Source organism: Hydra vulgaris, chromosome 08 (assembly GCF_038396675.1).
Source record: "Hydra vulgaris chromosome 08, alternate assembly HydraT2T_AEP".
NCBI classification, from domain to species: Eukaryota; Metazoa; Cnidaria; class Hydrozoa; order Anthoathecata; family Hydridae; genus Hydra; species Hydra vulgaris.
The window spans coordinates 43,710,464-43,732,570 of NC_088927.1; the positions used below are offsets into that span (position 1 = coordinate 43,710,464).

The 22,107-nt window shown below is 26.4% G+C and overlaps 2 protein-coding genes across 3 annotated transcripts in view; both read left to right on the forward strand.

The window, feature by feature from the left end:
• Nucleotides 1-22,107, forward strand: part of LOC136083870 (TNF receptor-associated factor 3-like) — a 128,591-nt gene that overhangs the window by 59,184 nt on the left and 47,300 nt on the right. For both annotated transcript variants that reach the window (XM_065803778.1, XM_065803777.1), the window contains 2 exons: nucleotides 8,904-8,978; nucleotides 9,188-9,265. In XM_065803778.1, coding sequence (XP_065659850.1) covers nucleotides 8,904-8,978; nucleotides 9,188-9,265 — 153 coding nt within the window. The remainder of the gene's footprint in view (nucleotides 1-8,903; nucleotides 8,979-9,187; nucleotides 9,266-22,107) is intronic.
• On the forward strand, nucleotides 4,770-21,132 carry LOC136083871 (uncharacterized). Its single transcript, XM_065803780.1, has 5 exons — nucleotides 4,770-4,810; nucleotides 18,218-18,539; nucleotides 18,634-19,839; nucleotides 20,002-20,280; nucleotides 20,397-21,132. The coding sequence occupies exons 3-5, from the start codon at nucleotides 19,585-19,587 to the stop codon at nucleotides 20,994-20,996; spliced, it is 1,134 nt and encodes a 377-aa protein (XP_065659852.1). The 5' UTR covers nucleotides 4,770-4,810; nucleotides 18,218-18,539; nucleotides 18,634-19,584; the 3' UTR covers nucleotides 20,997-21,132.

Sequence of the window (22,107 nt, forward strand, 5' to 3'; positions counted from 1 at the left end):
TAAATATTTTGTCAAACTTTCAATTTTATTTTTAATCTAATCAAAAGTGCCATTTAAAAATACCATTTCAATTAGGTCAACTTTTTTAGTTGTATTGAATACAGAAAAACTCTTGATTTTCATCTTATCAAAAACAAAGGAAAAAATACTCATGCTATTTTAATTTTTAATATTTCCATTTAAAGTTATTTTAAAATTACATCTGTATTATACCACATCCTAGATTGATAAAATTTATTTACTTTAAAAAAGTATTTTTACAAAGATGATGCATAAACTCTGACTTGGCTTAAGTGTTTGTATGTCTCCGGACATATTAGGCAAATGCTTAAACGCAATCTTGGATTTCTTGCTATATGGGTTACAACTTTTTTTATAAGACATTCCCTCAAAACTTTGTAAGTATCAACAACAAAGATCAGCTTATCTTATTTGATCAGCTGATTTACGCTATGATGGAGTTAATGATATTGAAAAATATAAAAGGCAAGACAAAAGAGCTGATTGAAAATCAGCTCTTTTGTCTTGCCTTTTTACTTTTTCTCATAATTGCTATTTTAGTTGCAAATACAAAATCATATTTAAATGTGGATATAAGAGTCTAAATAAGATCACTAAAAGAAGTACAACCATCAAAATCTCACTAAAAGAAGTACAACCATCAACAAATATCATTTAGTGGATCTATGTTTTTCAATAAACAAAAGACAATTCTTTATAATCTACTAATTCCTTATAATTTCTGTTTTGCAATTTTTGTTTAATAAGATGTCTCAATATGATGCAAAGTTTTGCATCACAATGAGATATCTTATTAAAAACCGGAAAGATTATTTTACAGTAAAAAGCAGAACTTTGTTGAATATACTGCAATAAGATTTTAAAACAATATTTTTCATTATCTTTCAGATGCTATTTTTTATTGAAACGTATTTATTTGTTTCAGGACAGGATTGTTAGCAATTATTGAAAAATAGAAAAAATTTGAAGTAAAAAGTTTTGAAAGAAAAAACTTAAAGTTGCAATATTATTAAAATACAAAACTCAATCTAAAATAAACATTTTTCAACTTTTCCAATTGATGTTTTAGTAAATTTTTGTTGCTTAAACACAATACAATAACTTAATTTTCTAGTAGTTTCGAAGGATTTTTAGTATCACAGTTGCTGTCTCATTTACTTTGATACAATTTTTATATTAAGTAATCATTAATTCACATTATTATACTAAATAAAAAAGTTTTAAAAGTTGTTCCTGTAAAAAAAAGAAATTTGAGTTTAAACATTTAATGTATATTTATGTATTTATATATATATATATATATATATATATATATATATATATATATATATATATATATATATATATATATATATATATATATATATGTATATATATATATATATATATATATATATATATATATATATATATATATATATATGTTAAAAAGTTGATGGAATCTTTAGAATTAGGATAATTTTAGCTTTAGTCATTTGTTTTTATGTTTTTTTAAAAGGTGCTTGCTTTCATGCCTGCATTTAGAAAACAATTCAGATTTATTCAGTAAAATTTCTTGATTCAAAACAGTATTAATTAAAAACATTTTTTTCTAAAGATAGTATACATTATTTGGAAACGTTATTATAGGCAGGCACACTTTTTTCAATAGACCAGTTTTATTTAAAATAAAATTTTTCTCTTTTAGTTGCAAAATATATTACAGCAAAGTCTCTTTTGAGTATTTTTATGTTTAAAAGATTATTTGTGGTTAACATAATATTTTCCTCCTCGAAATATATGGTAAACAAAATATATATATATATATTTTATATATATATATAAGCCAAAAAGGTAACAAAAAAATATATATATATTTATATATATATATATATATATATATACATATATATATATATATATATATATATATATATATATATATATATATATATATATATATATATATATATATATATATAATATATATATATATATATAGTTTATCATATTGGCTTACCCGAGGACGAATGAAAAAAACATTATGCCAATCACAAACAATCCTTTAAACATAAAAACCACTCAAAAGAGACTATACTGTAATATATTTGGCAACTAAAAGAGAAAAATGTTATTTTAAATAAAACTGGTCTATTCTAAAAAGTATATGTTTTTACTAATTTATATATATATATATATATATATATATATATATATATATATATATATATATATATCTATATATATATATATATTATATATATATATATATATATATATATATATATATATATATATATATATATATATATATATATATATATATATATATATATATATATATATATATATATAGTATTGTGGAAATTCGTTCGGACAGTGGCAAAATTGGAATAATTTTCACAATAAGCCCAACTTTTAGCTATGATACTAAAGATTCTCTTATTTTTTCAGATAAATAAGTGTTTTACTGTAGTCTAGTGGTGTCTGGCAACTCTTTGCTTCCGGGAAGACATTCAAGCAAACGCATCAGTGGCTTCAGTGCTACTCAAGGCTTTGTGCAGAAAGCTTGTGACGGAGGTTGTAACGGATTATTCACCTCGTATTCACAATGGGCATCACTCCCAAGAAACGTGCAAGCATTATAGCTCTAAAAGAATATGCTGGTTTGAGCATCAGACAGATTTCTAAGAAAATGAAGGTGGCCAAGTCAATCGTTGGTGACATCTTGAAAAGAAAAAAGAGACACTGATGAATCTTCATTACTGCGACAAGAAAGATGTGGAAGAAAACGCAAGAAAACACCTCGCGATGATACAGTTATCATCAGAGAAAGTATAAAGAATCCTAAGAAAACAAGTGCAGACCTTCAGAGAGATTTGTCCACATCAGGCGTAAATATTTCTTCTTCAACTGTGCGACGAAGGCTCCTTGAAGTTGGCAGATTTGCCAGAAAACCTCTAAAGAAATAGTTATTAACACCGGTTATGAAGAGAAAACGTCTTCAATGGGCACATAGGTATTCTCAATGGACAGCAGACGACTAAAAAAAAGTAGTATTCTCCGACGAATTGCATTTTGAAGTCCATGGCTACAGGTCAAAGTTTGTGAGACGAAGCAAAGGTGAACCGCTTTGGTCAGAACATAGTCAACAAGCACCCAAACATCCGTTTAAGAAGATGTTTTGGGGTAGTTTTAGTGCTAAAGGCCTTGGACAACTCATTAACGTAGAGAGAATGATAAATAATGATAAATTTAAGGCTATTTTGGAGACTCATTTGCTTCCTAGTATGACAAGGGTCTTTCCTGATGGAGATAGCATTTTTCAGCAGGATCACGCACCATGCCATCCTTCACGTAAAATGCGCTCATTCTTTGAAGAAAGTTGACTGGAGATTTTAGATTAGCCTGGAACTTCTCCAGACATCAATACCATTGAAAACTAATGGGCCATAATCAAACAAAGACTCCTGAAAGAAGACTGTTCGACAATAGCGAAGCTAATTAGTGCTGTAATTAGGACCTGGTATCATGATGAGCAAGTGACTAAAATGTGTTCAACTTTGGTCGAATCCATGCCAAATTGTGTTAAAATGCTTGTAAAAGCAAAAAGAGTTCATATCTCCTATTAATTATATCATATTTTGTACCATTGGCATATTTTTTTTTAATAAAACTTCAATGTGGCAAATAATTGTGTTATTTCAACCACTATCCGAACTAATTTGCACATTACTGTATATATATATATATATATATATATATATATATATATATATATATATATATAAATATATAAATATTTTTATATATATATATATATATATATACATATATATATTATATATATATATATATATATATATATATATATATATATATATATATATATATAAATATATCTATATATATATGTATATATATATATATGTATATATATATATATATATATATATATATATATATATAAATATATGTAAATATATATATATATATATATATACACATATATATAAATATATATATATATAAGTATATATATATAATATATATATATATATATATATATATATATATATATATATATATATATATATATATATATTCATATACATATATACATATATATATATATATATATATATATATATATATATATATATATATATATATATGTATAGATGTATTTATATATATATGTATATATATATTTATATATATAAATATATATATATATATATATTTATATATATACATATATACATATATATATATATATTTATATATATTATATATATATATATATATATATATATATATATATATATATATATAAATTTGTTTCTTTATTTTTATATATACTAATGATTTAATTGCAAAAATACAATAAAATCAGTTAAAAAGTATATCATGTCATACAAAAGAAATAGGAAATAACAAAGGAAGAGGTTAAAAAGATATGCAATAGGTATAAAAAATAGCAGTTGAGTAGAAAGTGTCATTTGTACATGGTAATGTTTATTCATAACAGATTTTAACCATTCTAAGCATTTGTTAGATGCCGAATCTGACACAGAAAAACAGTTATCATTTATTTGCATGAAACAGTTTTTATTAGCACGGAAATGTTTATATATATATATATATATATATATATATATATATATATATATATATATATATATATATATATATATATATATATATAAACATTTCCGTATATATATATTCGGAAAATATATAAAATATATATACCATATATATACGGAAAATAACACATACTGAAACTTTTTAGTCCCTGTGTAATAAGGTTAATATATATACTAAGGAGGTAGTCCACTGTTATTCAGGGTGGTAACCCTCCTACAAAAGACAGGAGGTAATCCACTGTTATCCACTAATACGAACACTGCATAATTACACTGTAATCCACTATAATATAATTAATATAATTGTAATATAATTACACTGTAATCCACTGATACGAACCACGGCGCTTTTTTTCAGAAACTCTGCACGGTAACCATTCGAAAGTTTGAAAACTGTATAAGAAATAAATAACTTTTAAAACAGAAACAAAAGCTATATATCAAGTTAAGAAAATGTTAACGCTATGTAATTTACAGGTGAATAGATATTCTGATCACTTTTCATCACTTTAGCTTACAAATAAAAGTGCCTTTACGCGCCCTTACTTTGCAATGGCTGCAAAGAGTTCCATATCAAACACTCACAAAGGGGCACTACTTACATCACTATTATTTGATTCAGCAGTAATGTAAAGATATATATCTAAATCTATATCTATATCTATACCGATATACATATATAAAAATATATATATATATATATATACCGATATACTTATATAAATATATATATATATATGTATATATATATATATGTATATATATATATATATATATATATATATATATATATATATATATATATATATATATATATATATATATATATATATACATTCATACATGCGTATATTATGGTTGTGTATTTTACAAATATTTTTATGGATATTGAGAGCTCAATCTTCTTAAAAAAACAGAGAAATAAATTAGTAAAAACACTTTCCTTATTTTTTTTTCGACAAATTGTTTCTTTGTCAGTAAGTTCATCAGGTAGGACTAATGTTTTTTTAATTTGCGCTCGGTTAAGTCAATATATTTTTTATCAGGATTATTTTGTAACAAACAATGCACTTGTAAATAATACTTTTTGATAAGCGTTAGCCATTTATAAGTTAGTAAACTTTTTGTTTTTCATCACAATTTTCAGTATTTTTTTTTTCTTTAAGAAGTTCATTTTTATTAACCATTGAAAATTTGTGGCCTCTTTATAAATCTTTTAATATTTTTGTATATCTTACTTAAAGAGAGCTTTCGTAAAAAATTTTGTGCAATTTGATATAAATAAAAAATTTAAAACTAAAACAACTAAAAAAAAGTTTTAAATTAAGTAGGTCTTTTTTTTTTTTGTGGTGCTTTATTACATTTTAAGCAACATTTTAGTAAAAATATTAAATTTAAAGAATAAGAAAATAAAAAATTTGAAAAAATAAATCGATAAAAGATAAAAGAACTCGGGGACTCATAGTTAGGTCTTGTCATCGAGAACGGTTAGCATAAAGATAATAATTTCTTTTTATATTGGTAAAAGACAATCAAGATAAATACAATTTTATTTACAAAAAGTCCGTTGAAAATATATAAATCATTTATATATACTATATATCCAAAAAAATCGCATAAAAGACTTGGTTTATATATATATATATATATATATATATATATATATATATATATATATATATATATATATATATATATATATATATATATATATATATATATATATATATATATATATATATATATATATATATATATATATATATATATATATATATATATATAATTTTTTTGAACAATAGAAGGTAAAAAGAAATATCGAAAAAATATATATAAAAGTATATTAACAAATCATCAATACATTTTTCAATAAAAACTTGAGAAAAATTTTCAAAACTATTTTGTTCCATAAAAATGGTCTGCAAAAAGCAATGCAAAACTTGCTATAATTTGTTTGAATATATGGCTGCTTAACAATAATATCATTGCATAGAACATTTTTTTTTTTTAACTTTTGTCGAATACAAGTTATGAAATGAAACCGGGGAAGTATCGATTTTGCTTAAAAACTTAAAAAAAAGAACAATAAGTTGATATATACTTAGTGCATTCATTTTTCCTTGGCTTTGGATGTGTAAAACATTAACTAAAATTTTTTTAACGTGCTTAATGCTTCTGATGATGATTCTAAAATTTGCGCCTGCCTATAATAACATTTCCAAAAAATGCATACTATGCTTAAATTCGAAGTTATCACTTATTTGTATCAAGAAAATTTACTAAATAAAAAAACTGAACATATTTCTATATTGAAGACATGAAAATAATTCCTTTTTAAAAAAATATAAAAAACAAAAGGCCTATCTAAATTTATTCTTATTCTAAAGAATTCTTTTGATAAATATATTTTTAAAAGTTTTCAAACTTTCTATATTCAAATAAAATAATAAAGTTATATTTAATGTTAAATATGGTGGTAGGATTTAAGTTTTTTATGCTTTCGCATGTTACCATTAGTTGTTATTTTTATTATTATTGATAATTTGTGGCATAAATTACTAAGCAAACAATTGAGTAAGAATACTAAATCCCACTTTATCAGCACTGAACTATTTACAAACTATCATACATTTAAAACTTGTCTTTTGATCACGTTGGCTATTAAATTATTCTTTTTTGTAAAAAATTTCAAACGTTTGTTGTGCGGTGTAGTAGACAGATATGCCGTTGACGACAACTTTTACAAGTTTTTTGTGATATCGATGCATGACCTCTAGTGATTTTTTGAAACTTTGCAATGTTTAATTTTTTAATAATATTTATTCCTTTGAAAAATATAAAGATTACAGTTATATCGATTCTAACGCGTCTTATTTCGAGAGTTGTTAAATGAAATAATTTTAATCTCGAACTGTATTTTATTTTATTATTTTACTTTTTCTTTTTTTTTTTGTAAATCACCTCCCCAAGGCCGGTAAGGTCACTACATATGAGGGGGCTACTTGTGGTTATAACCCTTTCTCAAATCTATAACTCAAAAACACGAACCTTGATGAACAAGGCCGCTGCGCGGAGAAACAGGTTGAGCGCTCAACATGTTATTTTGTTATTAATTAATGTCCATAAACGTGTGGAGCGGTGCTAAATCTGTTTGAGTATTTCTAAATATTTTTTTAATTATGGTGACCATACTAGTATATCATTTTTCAAGTGAGATCTTACTAAAGCCATGTTCGATGTTCTGAGCATAATTCAATTTATTTTACCAAATGCATGTTTAATGAATATCAATATCGCACTAAAAAATTGCATACAAAAAGCAAAAAAATCTTGAGAATTAAAAATATGGCGTTATGTATTAAATTAATAATAATATTAAAGTGTTTAGACATAATCGATTTTTTGGTTAATATGCTTAAAAAGTTGGTTAATATGCTTAAAAAACGTTGGTTAATATGCTTGGTTAATATGCTTGGTTATTAGTTGGTTAATATGCTTAAAAAACGTTAGGTGGTAGAAGTAGGAAAAAAGTTTTTTTTTTGAGCATAAAATAAAAATAGTAAATGGCTTTATTATTTTAAAAAAAGAAATTTAGTTTTCAGTTTTTATTGAAAGGGAACTATATAAGTAATTACAAATATATTTGAAAATAAAATAAACACCATCAATATTTACAATAAATTATAATAAAAAATATACAATAAACATAAATATTTATTTTAAAAGATAAGGTTTAAAATTGATTTTAAATGTAAAATATGTTTTATATTAAATTAGTTTTTACGACTCTCAAATATTTTGTTTCAAAACACCCTTAATGGGATAATATATGTTATTAGTAATAAAACTTCAAGAATATGATGGTAATTAGAGATGGTAATATTAGAATTGAATAGGGCCTTCCCAAAGAGTTTTTGATAAGGGGTGGGGGAGGGGGTTAACGTGTCTGTTTTATGCCATTTAAGGCTTAGAAAAAATATTTTGCTAAGATATTAACAAAAAAAAAGACCTTTGTAGACTATTATTTGCCGACACCAATGTCCATATTTTCCTACTAATTTTTAAATAAAATTTTCGTTGGGAAGGGGGGGGGGGGGGAGACACCTCCGACGCGTCTCTTCGGGACGGCCCTTATGATAATGATGACGATAATGATGGTAATGATGATAATGTTTATTGATGAATGTGCTAAAGAAATGTCAAGTTTAATAAAATCAAAGTAAAAATTAAATTTTCTTGTTAATTTACATTTAGATTCATGAAGAAAATTGCGAATGTTTACCTCTTTGTTGTGTAAATCAATGTGGCATGAAAATTATGCGTAAAGAGGTTTGATTTAAAATTGAAATAGCAGTTTTATATTTAAAGTGTCCTTTTTTTTACCAAAGTAAACACTTGACTTGTTAAAAACGTCTAAACAACGTCTATTTTACGTCTAGACATCTTTAATACGTCTTTAACACGTCTTTTGAACTTCGTGTGTTTACTGAACATTTAATTTACTTGGGTAAAAACTTTATCTTTGAAACTTTTCATAGATGTCTTCACATATTACTGATAGTTGCGCTAATACAATTATTCCGTGTCAATATTTAAATATTGGATGCAAGTTTCAGGTAAGAAAATAAGTTTTGAAAAATTTAGAGTTTTTATAATTTGAAAATTAAAGTTGTATAAAATTCTTATATATTAACAAGCGAGAAATCAGGTATATATCATCATATATCATCAGTAAATTAATCAGTTATATATCTTCCATATATATTGATCCCTAACCACAACATTTCTTAAAAAAAATCAAAGTGATGAATAAGTTATGTATTTCATTGAAAATTCGTTATTCAAAATCCTTTTTCCAGTGATTAAGTTTCCAGTGATTAAGTTTTCAGAATGTATGTACAGTCAACTAACTTTTATACATACCTTGATAAAAGGTTTTAGTTATACATTGATAAAATTACTGGGAAAGCATTATTTTATTTAAAAGATTTATTAGCTAATGTAAGTTTTGAAAATTTTACACCTACTTTACTAGTACACAATTCGTTTTTACTCACTATTTTAACTTTAAATTAAAAAAGTCAAAATAAAAGATATGGTAAAATCACTTACAATAAAATAAAACTTCACTTTTTTTAAAGGATTAGCAGGTTAAATACAAAGTGAACACAAATAGCGCTTCTTTGCATAAAAAAGTTAAAAATTAACTATCGAAAAAGATTGCTTGTCAAAGCAAAAATCTTTGGATATTATATACATGGACGTGGTCTATCACTATAAAAATCAATAACCTACACTTATAAATTTCATTTTGATTTAATAAGTTTTAATACGATTCGATAACAAGAGACATTAAAATAAGTGGAAATTGTCTATAAATATTTTATTATTATGTTAAGCTTATTATTTAGAAAATACACATATGAAAACACACATTTAGAAAATACACTGTACACAGCTTCTTTAATACCATTTACTTTTTTATAAAACAAAGACATATTGAGAAATTTCAGACATTTTTATTCAGCTTGATGTCTTTTCTGGCGTTAATAGATTTTGCAGTACACTGAAAAATTTCTATTAAGACTTTTTATTGGTGATTTTTTATTTTGACAACCAAAAAATTTTAAACCAGGTTAGTTTTAATTCAACAACAAAAAAAAGTCTCAGTAACGAGGCGTTTTTTATTACTGTCGGCAGATTCAACATTTTATTGGCAATTATTCATACAGCTCACTTCCATTTATCACTGCTTGGTCTCCGTATACTAGCAATTATACTTTGTCTCAAAATATTTGTTTTGTGATAAGAAACATCAATTTGTTAAATAACATCATTATGTGTGGCCTTGGCGCAGTGGTTTGAGTTCTGGCTTAGAGCCAGTGTAGAAAGTACGTCACGAAGTGGAACCTTTGAAGGTCTTGAATTGATAGTGGAGAAAATAATCGTTAAAATGTAGTTGACATACTGCCCATTGTACTGCTTTTTGCTAATCTTCGGTTCAAGACAACTGTGAACTCCAGTATTAACAACAGTTTTACCACACCAAAAAACAAGAACGTGGTTTTAACCTCCGGGCAAATACTTTCAACAAAGGCTAGACTTTTTTTCGGAAACTGGTGTATCATAACCCCTCTACAAATGTTCTTTGATAGTATTTATCAACCTTCTTTCCTGTTGAAAATATTTTGTCACGTTGGCCATTAAAGGAAAGACCTGATAAATAATTATTATCAATTTTCGAACTCTCAAGTTTAAGTTCTCCCGTTGTTTGATACCTCTCCCTTGCAAACTTGTTATTACCAATCTCTAAAGATGTATTCAATTCAGTGAATTAGCTTACGTTAAGCATAACAGTGGCTTGAAGCAATACTTAAAATCTTTTGGTTATTGATGTCTTTGTAAGTTTTTTTCGCATTTGCAAATTAATTAAGTCGACTATCAGTGATTATGCTTTTAGTCACTAGGTTTAATTTTCTCATCCTCAATAATAACCTCATAATATTTTAAAAACGCTGATGTTGATAAAGATACCATAGTGTGCAATGAGCTAAACGCAGTAGATTTAGAACTAATAAAGGAATCATTTTCTACTTTTTCAGCACGTACTTAAAGAATTATGGTTTTCTGCAAATCGAGAGGTCCAAATCACGTTAGGCGATTGTTTTCTAATCAAAGAAATGTCTGTTCTTATTAGAAACCGTTGTTTTCTTTAGACATTGTAAACAGGGCATTTTGGGCATAGTAAACTATTTATGTTTTTTATTTATCAATATTTTAACTTTCAGCATTATCTAAAATATAATTTGAGCATATATAAATTAGACAATAATAGTTTTTCCAAACATATAAGTCATCATTGTGTAGCGATAAAAGTCAATTCTCTCACAAATGGATATACCGCATTTGAAAGTACACTCTTCATATCAAGTCTGGAAATAAAATATTTTTTTATTTTCAGACTTGATATCCTTATAGTTCTTTTGTTACAAATGAGTTTTGTAACAAAAGAACTATAAGGATAAAATGAGAAAAAATATAAATCAAGACCATAAGAAGTTGAAATATAAGCATCTGAATATATCACGTGCTGCTTTACACAAATAAATGGTGGTGATTACACAAACAAAATGTGGAAAAAGTCCATTCTACTTATAGCGTTTAATAATACTTATTTCGTAAGAAGCATCCTAGCCAAATGCATTGGTGATTCAAATATTAGGCAGTCTAATGTAGTAATAATAAAGCAATCAAAAGTTATACATTTCCTTGGTGTTTTCATTGATGAAAATCTTAAAAAGGAAAAGTCATATCGATACTTTATGCCACAATGTTTTAAAAAATATTGAAGTATTGTAGCAAGTAAGAAATTTTTTAAATAGAAATGCATTAATTCAACTTTTTTTACTCGCCTATTCTTTTTTGGATCTTTCTGAACCATGGAATTTTTTTTTTTTTTTTTTTACTTTTGTCAAACAAATCTCATTTTGCACAGGAGTGTTTGTCGAAATTCTTGTTTTTTGATGCCTACTTTCAAATTGTTTTTTTCTTGCTGTAACCTTTGGAAAGGGTCTCAGAAATTCCGGTGTTCCAATATTCGTGGTTGCTGTTACGGCAACAGTTGGTCCTGCTACAGCGACAGAGGGTCCTGCTTATTCAGAAGAGTCTTGCTCATCCAAGCAAGCCATTGCCAGCAGATTTTCATCGGGTTTAGATGTAATTGTTTCTGAAATATTTGCAATAATTTCTGGATGTTCAACAGTCGGAGGAGGTGTTGGACGATCGGTCACTGACGCTGGCAGATACTCGTCAACTGTGAAAATGTTCGGATTGAATGGTTCAATCCTGGCAACTTTAAATCCAGATTCAATGCTTGATTTTGTAAAGGCTGTAACGTATGCTTCACACACAATTGGAACAATGTCATATATATTCATTAATATGGTACTGCTGGTTAGCCAGTTGCCGCAAGGTGCATTGTAATACCTCTTCAGAGGTCCATGCGCAGATCTGTTCAATGGTTGCAGCTTGTGACTGCAGTGTGGTGGAAAACTAAGCATAGTTATTCCGTTTTCTTTCGCCAAATCGAGGGCTGCAACAGATATATGACTCTCGTGGTTGTCTAGCGCCAGAAGAACTTGATTATCTTTCGAACAATGCGAATGTTTGATAAAATGTTTCAACCACTCGACAAAGACATCTGATGTCATCCAACCAGATATATTAGCAAATCCTACGCATCCGGGTGAGCCATCTTTAATCATAAAATCTCGAAACTTCACCTTCAGAAAAATGAATAGTGGTGGTATTGAATTGCCGATTGCATTTACAGCACAGCAAGCTGTCACGAAAGTTCTTCTTTCTGCCGATGTTATGCTACCTACTTATTTGACACCTTTACTAGCAATAACCTTAACAGGCTTTTGTACGGTTGTTAGTCCTGTTTCGTCCAAATTGTAAATGTTTTGTGGACCAAACTGATCACGTTCTCGCACTTCCCTAGGATTCCGGAAAAATTCACTAACGATGAATCTGTTGAAAGCTGTTGCTCTAGCAAAGCTGGTGGCTTCTGGACCTCGTAAAGATAAATCTGGTTTTCTTTTCATAATGCTCTGTAATTAATCGATGTCTGCCATTTTGTTCTTAATCCATGAATCCGGACAAACTTTATTATTAGTAACAGCCATTTCATATGCTAATTGGCAAGTTGTTTTCGTTAAAAGGCCATAGTTGATCTTTGAAGCTTGAAGCAAATAATTTGATAAGTAGTCTTGTTTTTCTTTTGTGAAGACCTGTCGCGTATCAAATCTCGGTTTAAATGTAAAACCCCGATTAAGTCTTTGCTTTTTAACATATCTTTTCAATGTCATACAATCGATACCAAACTCTCAAGCAACTTCATTGGTAGGCCTGTTTTTAAATAAATCTTCATCCACAGCTGCTCTCATTGTTTCGAGAAGTACCATTCTTCTATCTGTCTTCCGAATTCTATTTCTAACTATTTTCCGTCAACACCAAATCTGAAATTTTGAAAAAAAATCATAAACGTTTTTAGAATTTGGTACAATAATTATATTCATCTTTATTCGTCACAAAAATAACAGTAACATAACAAAAGAACATAAGTAGTAATACAAATTCAGTCAATCAATCAATGAAGCAGTATTAATTAACTGAACATGAAGAAAAACAACGTAAAACTAAATGAACGAGAAACAGTTACATAAATTTAGCAGCTATTTAAAAATACAGACGCTCATAATTAATTGACCAAGCGTCTGCTACGTACGGGTATTGAACCCCGACAACAAGTGTGCACTACTGCTCAATAGCCCGATTTTTTTCTTTGATGAGAACAGAATGGAAAACGTTAGACAAAAAATTACTCTTGTTCGCAATCATCTTATTTAAATGTTTGACCTTTCGTATTGACGGTTTCAAATCCAGTGGCAGCTGATACATATTTATCTATCAAAAATTCAACAAAATAAAATCAATTATTTTTACTATATCTTGATAAAATATTTTACTTTTTTATTTTTTATTAATAATTTTATTTATCTAGCAAATGGAAATATTTTTTCTTTGTGCAATGAATGCATTTCAATAGTCATTCTAATGTAATTAAATACAACCAATTATACGTATCATATTTTTAGTAAAGGCCACTTTGATCCTCATATCAACCAGCCCCGTGTAAGAGTGATCAAGGAACCCCTATAAATATACATCATGTAATAATGGCTGTATCTTCTGATGAATAACATTCAACGGCGAAATCATACCATAAAATATACGCCAATAAAATACCTAGTGACTGTAGTTGATATTTCACAAATATTTAACTTAGTAATAAAAATATATAAATAATTCTCATGTTTATCAAATTTAACTTTTACCGTGAAAATCAAACTTTTATTTCTTAAAATTCGTAAAATTGACTTTTTGACAAAACAACAACTAAAATAAATAGCCATAAGTATATGCTAATAGTAACTTAAGACGTCCCGCAGATATAACTATAAATAGATGATGTAGCGCTAAAAGATCAAGCTGCCCCACAGATCAAAGAGCCCCCAACTCCCTTATTACTTTTTGTTAAAGTTCAATAAAAAAAAGTTTTTTTTAATATAATTACTTCCGTAAAGAAAGTAGTTAAGATTTAAGTTATTACAGCAAAATAAATGAATTTAAAAAAAAAATTTTTAAATTCATTTATTTACCCATAAAATTGAAAAAGTTACAAACTTATTTATAATTTTACAGAACTAGGATCGGCGCCACTCGCATAGTTAAAATCTAGTCATTATAGTGATACCTTAATAAAATAAACAAATAAAATAAAAATTAGTAATACAGATAGCGATCAAAAGAAAATAAAGCAAAATTAAAAGAAGAACAATAATATTTAAAAAAGCACAACAAATTTAACAAAAAGGGGAAAAAGCGAATTAACTGACATGAGAAATAACGAATGAATGAGATAACGCAACGTTTGACGGTCAGAATAATGATAGAAAATAAAAAAGAAAACAAAAGAATAATTTTAAATATTATGACACAAAAAAATAATAACTTAAATGATAGCGACAAACATAAAAAACAACAATAATAAAAATAATTAGCAAAAGACCACAAAAAAAAAATAATATAAAACATAAATAATATACAAATGTTCACGTCAATATAAATAATATACAAATGTTTGCGTCAACATAAATAATTTACAAATGTTCACGTCAATATAAATAATATACAAATGTTCGCGTCAACATAAACAATATACAAATGTTCACGTCAATATAAATTATGCACAAAGTAACACAATAGTAAAAACAAAACATAGAAATTCGCGAAAATGTAAAAAGAACACATAATCAGACGGCATTGTAAACAATACACAAAAATACGCGATAATATAAGCAATCCAAATAACATAAATAAAACTTAAAATATGTAATTTTAATAACTTATTAAAGTTTTTTATTTTCGAATTTGTCGCAAAGATTTTTATTTTTTTAACTTTGCGTTTAGTTCTTCTGTTTATTTGATGATTTTCTTCGATTTTTATACTTTAATATTTTCATTGTTTTTACTTTATTTTTTTTGTTTTTCAAATCTTCTATTCTAGACAACTTTTATTTATTTTTCTTTTGATCTTTCATCTGATTTTTACTTTTCACCGTTAAAAAAATGCTTCCTCCATTTGCGATGTCATTGCAAAGTGAATTAATATTGGGAATAATATTGGGCAAAGTGAATTAATATTGGGAATAATATTGGGAACATTAGAATAATATGTGTTTGTATGTACCTACAAATAAATTAGCTGTTTGGTGTTGCAACTAAAACTTTTAAATAAAGGGGAAAAAAAATATTCCCAATATTTAGTTTAATTGAATAGTATTATGTTCAAAAGAGTATGTTTATAATGTATTTGCAACATATAAATGTATAATAATACAGTTATATATATATATATATATATATATATATATATATATATATATATATATATATATATATATATATATATATATACATATATATATATATATACATATAATACATATATAATAATATTTACAAGCTGTCATGACCCGTAAAATACGGGTCTTGGTAAATCACCTTTTCTATACTTATTCCTTACTTCGATATGTTTTAGTGAGCGGTAGAAAAATAATTATATACACATATTAAGCTATACTCATTGTTTACTTTTTAAAGCCTTAAAATAAGTTTTATATTATAGTTAACTTTGAAAAACTTTAAACATTTTGGTAGACGTTAAGCGAGTCGCTATTTATCAACGAATTGGATATCATAACCAGTCTAAATAATATTTAGAATACCCGCTTGAAATGTGTTAATTACTGTTGGTATAAAAAGTTTCAAAAAACATAAGATGACTTAAATATGTGGAGTAACGGACTTTATATGAGCCGTATAATTGCTATTACTGAATATTAATATGTTACTGGTCATGGTAAGTCTATTTCACACCCACCATTTTGATAATTTCGCTTTATTTCAATAATTTTTAAAAAAGAGCAAAATAAAAAAATCTCTGTTTTGAGTTAACGATTAACTTACAATGCAGCATTGATTTAATATCTTTATGTGTGTTATGCGCATAACATCTTTTGACCTTTAAAAATGTTTTACTTTGTATTCTAGAAAACTTAAAAAGATTTAAAAAAAATATTAGGTGTGAAATCAAAATGATAAAAACCCACGCAAAGCACTTCAGCCACTTTAGCATGCTATAATATTATCTTATAAACAATCTTATACTTGATTTAAGTAAAGAAACTTGGAAATATTGAAACTTCTTGAACTATTTTAACTTTTTTATTGATATTTAATATTCTAACGAAAAAAAGTCAATAAACTATTTATCTTTTTAGCATTTTTTTTAAACACAATCTTTCAAGAATATTTTTTCAACACATTTTATGATTACACTAACTACAAACAGATTTAATTTATGTGTTTTATTATGCCAGTACACAACTTTACTGGCATGGACATCATTCTTGCCTTCATGAAAGCCAAGTGGCATAATAGAAAAGTAATTTACTTGGCTAGCAAGGTCAACACTCTGCTGTAAACTGAGCCAAGCCACAACAATATAAAACCTTGCAAACAACATAATAACCACTTACAAACTACTAACTCATAACAATATAACACATCACAAACGTGAAAACACATTATATATGAAAAATATTTACACACTTACAAAAAATAAATCAATAAAACCTTAACACAAATTAAACGCATAATAAATAACTCATAAATATAAATAAATATATAAATTAAGAAAAATATATAGATTAAAGACATTTATAAAATACAACCTAAATTTTGTGATATTCGTTTAATGACATACTTCGTATTAAATACATAACAACTTTAAAAAAACAAACGATCAAATGATATATATATATATATATATATATATATATATATATATATATATATATATATATATGTATATATATATATATATATATATATATATAAATGTATGTATATTAGGGTGGTTCAAAAATAGGTCATGTCAAAAATTTGAAAAGAGCCCTTGCTTATGATCTGCCTTGACCCCAAAATAGTACTTAAAATTTTTTACAAAAATTTTTTTGATCATTGGAAAGGTTCCCACAGAGGGCAAAAGGGTCAATTTTTGCCCCGTTTTAATGAAAACTTTACCCCGCTTTTGGGACCCTTAAACTTCAACCATTAAAAAAAAAAAACTATTTAATAACATGGTAATGAGTTATACAACTTATGTTTAAGGGGCTCTTTTCAAAAATAATGATTCAAAGAATTTCATTTTTTCAGCAAAAAGCGGGTTTTTAGTGGGTATTTTCAAAATATCTTAGATTTTATTTTTTTTGCATAATTTAATATTTGAAAACATAACTTTTTTTGCTGAACAATTTTTGTTTTGAGTAAAGAATAAAAAAGATTTTAAATAAAATAAAAAATTAATATTTCATTTTCAAAATTAAAATATAATCCTATTATTTCATCTAACATACTTATATGTAAACATTTAATTTTAGACTAACATAAAATATTAATAATTTATATTATGCCACCCAAAAAGAAAATTGAAAGAGTTGACGATACTTTTTTAGTGGGAAAAAGAAATTGTACTATTCCTAACAACAAATTTGCAACTACACAAGAAATTCTTCAATACTACAACTTTCTGAGAAAATCTAAACCTGAAGTTAAACTGAGTTTTATTGTAGGATGTCCAAACAAAAGTGGATCATTCTTACCAAATTGTCCTACCAGTCAGTTACATTGCTACATAATATCTAAACTTGTAGTTCCATGGACACGTGGTGGATTTGAAGTAATTACAACTCAGAAGCTAAGGTAATGATAGATCAAACTGTATAACCTTATTAAAACACTAAAATATATTTTTAAGTTTTTATAAGCATTTAATAATAATAATTTCATTTTATAGGATCAAGGTCACAAAAATGGTGCAAGACTGGATGAAGCTGAAAAGCCTAAGCAAAAGAAACAACGCTGCTGAAGTTAAAAAAAGAAAGAACTTTAAAGAAAATATGAAAAAGGTTTTCTGGATCGGAGAAAACCCACTAAATATGATTGAAAAAATAAGAAAAGATAGGTTGAGAAACCAAAATGACAAAGAGGAAGACATAGCTTTTCTTAAAGACCAATTAGAGGAAAGGAAAGTTAGGGGGATTGGATAAGAGATTTCAATATTCATTAAAAAGAAAGTATAAATCTAAATGTAGTTATAATAAATTAAACAATGTATCAGATACTGATTCTGAAAATTCATTAAGTTCTTTTAATACCAATAAAAGCAATTCAAGTGATAGTGAATTTGAAATTGAGTCATATATTGATCCTACAAATTCTGTCAACCTACTAAAGGATATCTTGCACCGTACTGCTCACACAGCAGTTGGAGAGGGTTTAACTCCACATTAACATACAGCAATTCTTAGCAGTATTATTGTTAATTCTGGAGGATCCATGTATGAGTTTGTATGCTCTAAATCTTCATCATACAGAGCAGCAGGAAATGCTGTGGTAATGGGTGCAAATGAAATCAGAGACCATATAAAAAGCATTTCTAAATCTTCAAATTCTCTGATAACAATTCATTTTGATAGAAAAATTGTGAAAGAACTTACTGAAGGAAAACAGTTTTCAAAAGATAGGTTAGCTGTTCTTGCTAGGATTAAAGGACAAACCGAGTTACTGGGAATTCCAGTAATCGAATCGAGGTTCTGGAGAACACCAAAAAGAAGCTATAGAAGAACTTATTTCTAACTTTGGATTAGAGAATAAAGTTCAGTGTCTTTGCTTTGATACCACTAGCGCCAACACAGGTAAAGCAAAAGGAGCTTGTAGCAGAATCATTGTGCACTTACAGCGCCCTATGTTATTAACTGCATGTCGACACCATATTTTTGAGCGTCATGTTACCCATTTTTGGGAGCTTTATCTAAGTAGTCATACTTCAGGACCAGAAAATAAATTATTTAAACTTCTGAAGAACCATTGGAATGATCTAGATACTGAAAATCAAGATTTAAAAAGATTATCAACTCCTGTTGATTCCTGGATTAATGAACAAAGGCTGAGTGCTATTCAATTTTGCAGATATATAATTAGCACTAAAGTTTTTAAGAAGGTGAGTAATAATAGCTTTATAAATTAATTTAAAATCTAATTATCTCTTCTTATTTCCAAAAAATAGTATAGTAAAGTAGTACTTCACATATAATTTTCCAGTTTTACAAATTTGTAGTAAGTAATTTAAGTTATTATAACTTAGGAAAAAAAATCTGTTTAGGATGGAAAGTTTCGTAAAGATTATCAAGAATTGGCTGAACTTACATTGATGGTACTGTCACACACTGACAGGTTTAAACTTCACAATCCTGGAGCTGTTCATCATGCCAGATTCATGGGTAAAAGTTTATTTTACCTAAAACTGTTTCTACTTATGGAAAAAATCCCTGAAATCAATGAAGAGAGCAAGGATGAAATCACTGAAATGACAAAGTTTCTTTCCATTTTTTACACTGAATGGTTTCTTAGAGCGGAGCTAAGTTCAACTGCTCCAACGCAGGTACACGGTCTGAATAATTGTTTTAAAATAAAGATATAATTTTGAATAAATACAAAAAGTAGGTATATTATTTATTTTTAAATTAAACATTGAAAAATCTAACTCTTAACTATTAGGATATGAAAGCATACTGGCAGATGAAAAGGTTTGAGGAATTAAATAAAGCTGGAACTCAAGCTGTTTCTGAATCCATTATGCGACACACTTGGTACCTTGACCCATATTTAGTCATTATAGCAATTGCAGATCAGAAATGTAAAGAACGAAGCAACATGGCTAAGAGACTATTTGGTCTAAAACGACCCTCTATAGAGGAGTATTCCTTAGAAAGACAGGTGTCGGATAGAGACATTCTGAAGAACTTAAACTTTTTACAGGATGAGCCTCCCAGTTTAGTTCCACTAGTTACAGAGAAGTCCTGGCTTATATTTGACATGCTTGGTCTTGGAAAAGCTGAGGTTCAATGGTTGAAGCTTCCTGCAGAGTATTGGATTTTAAATGATTTCTATCAAGAATTTGAAACAGCCATCATGAATCTTGATGTTGTGAATGATTGTTCAGAAAGAACAGTCAAATTAGTTCAACAACTTGTTAATAAAGCACATTCAGAAGAGAAAAGGCAAGATACATTTCTTTTTACTCATGTGTACAAGCGAAATCGAAATGGTAGAAAAAAGTTGGATCATGCCAAAGCTGCACTCAATAGTACTATTTAATATCTACTTTTTGATCCATTTTATTTTTGAAACACTTGTAAATGTTTGGTTTTTGTTTTGTATTGGCAAAGTTTTTTTTTTATTGTATTCAAACAAATACTTATTTTTTTTTAAAAAACATTTTATGTTTTGATGATTTTCAATGTTTTATCATTCTTCTGAAAGTTACTTAAAAAAATATTTATGAAAAGAGCCCCTTAAACTTAAGTTGTACAACTCATTACCATGTTATTGGATAATTTTTTTTTTAAATTGGTTAAAATTTAAGGGTCCCACAAGCGGGGTAAAGTTTTTCTTAAAACTGGGCAAAAATTGACCCTTTTGCCCTTTGTGGGGACCTTTCCGATGATCATAAAAATTTTTGTAAAAAATTTTAAGTACTATTTTGTGGTCAAGGCAGATCATAAGCTAGGGCTCTTTTCAAATTTTTGACATGACCTATTTTTGAACCACCCTAATGTATATATATATATATATATATATATATATATATATATATATATATATATATATATATATATATATATATATATATATATATATATATATATATATATATATATATATATATATATATATATATATATATATATACATTAGGGTGGTTCAAAAATATATATATATATATATACATATATATATATATATATATATATATATATATATATAAATATATATATATATATATATATATATATATATATATATATATATATATATATATTTAATATATGAACATCAATAAATACGAATTCTCTCAATTCTAATTTTTTTATTTTTCTAAGAAAATCAAATTGTCAAAACAAAATATTACTACCTGTAAAAAAAAATGAAAAAGGAACTAAACTTTATTTAGCATAAAACTTTATTTCATGAAACTTTATTTACTACAAAAATATTTAAATGGTTATTTTAATCAAATAAAATTTGTAAAAGATATCCAAAACTATTTATATAAAAAATTAATTCAAGATGATTACAAATCTGTCGAAAACATTACTGAAAAATCCCGAGAAAAAATGTTTGTTAAATCGTCTGATCAAAAAATTTAATATCTTGAAAAATTTAAATTCAAAAGAAAAAGCTGAGACTCCTTCATTTCTTTAAGATG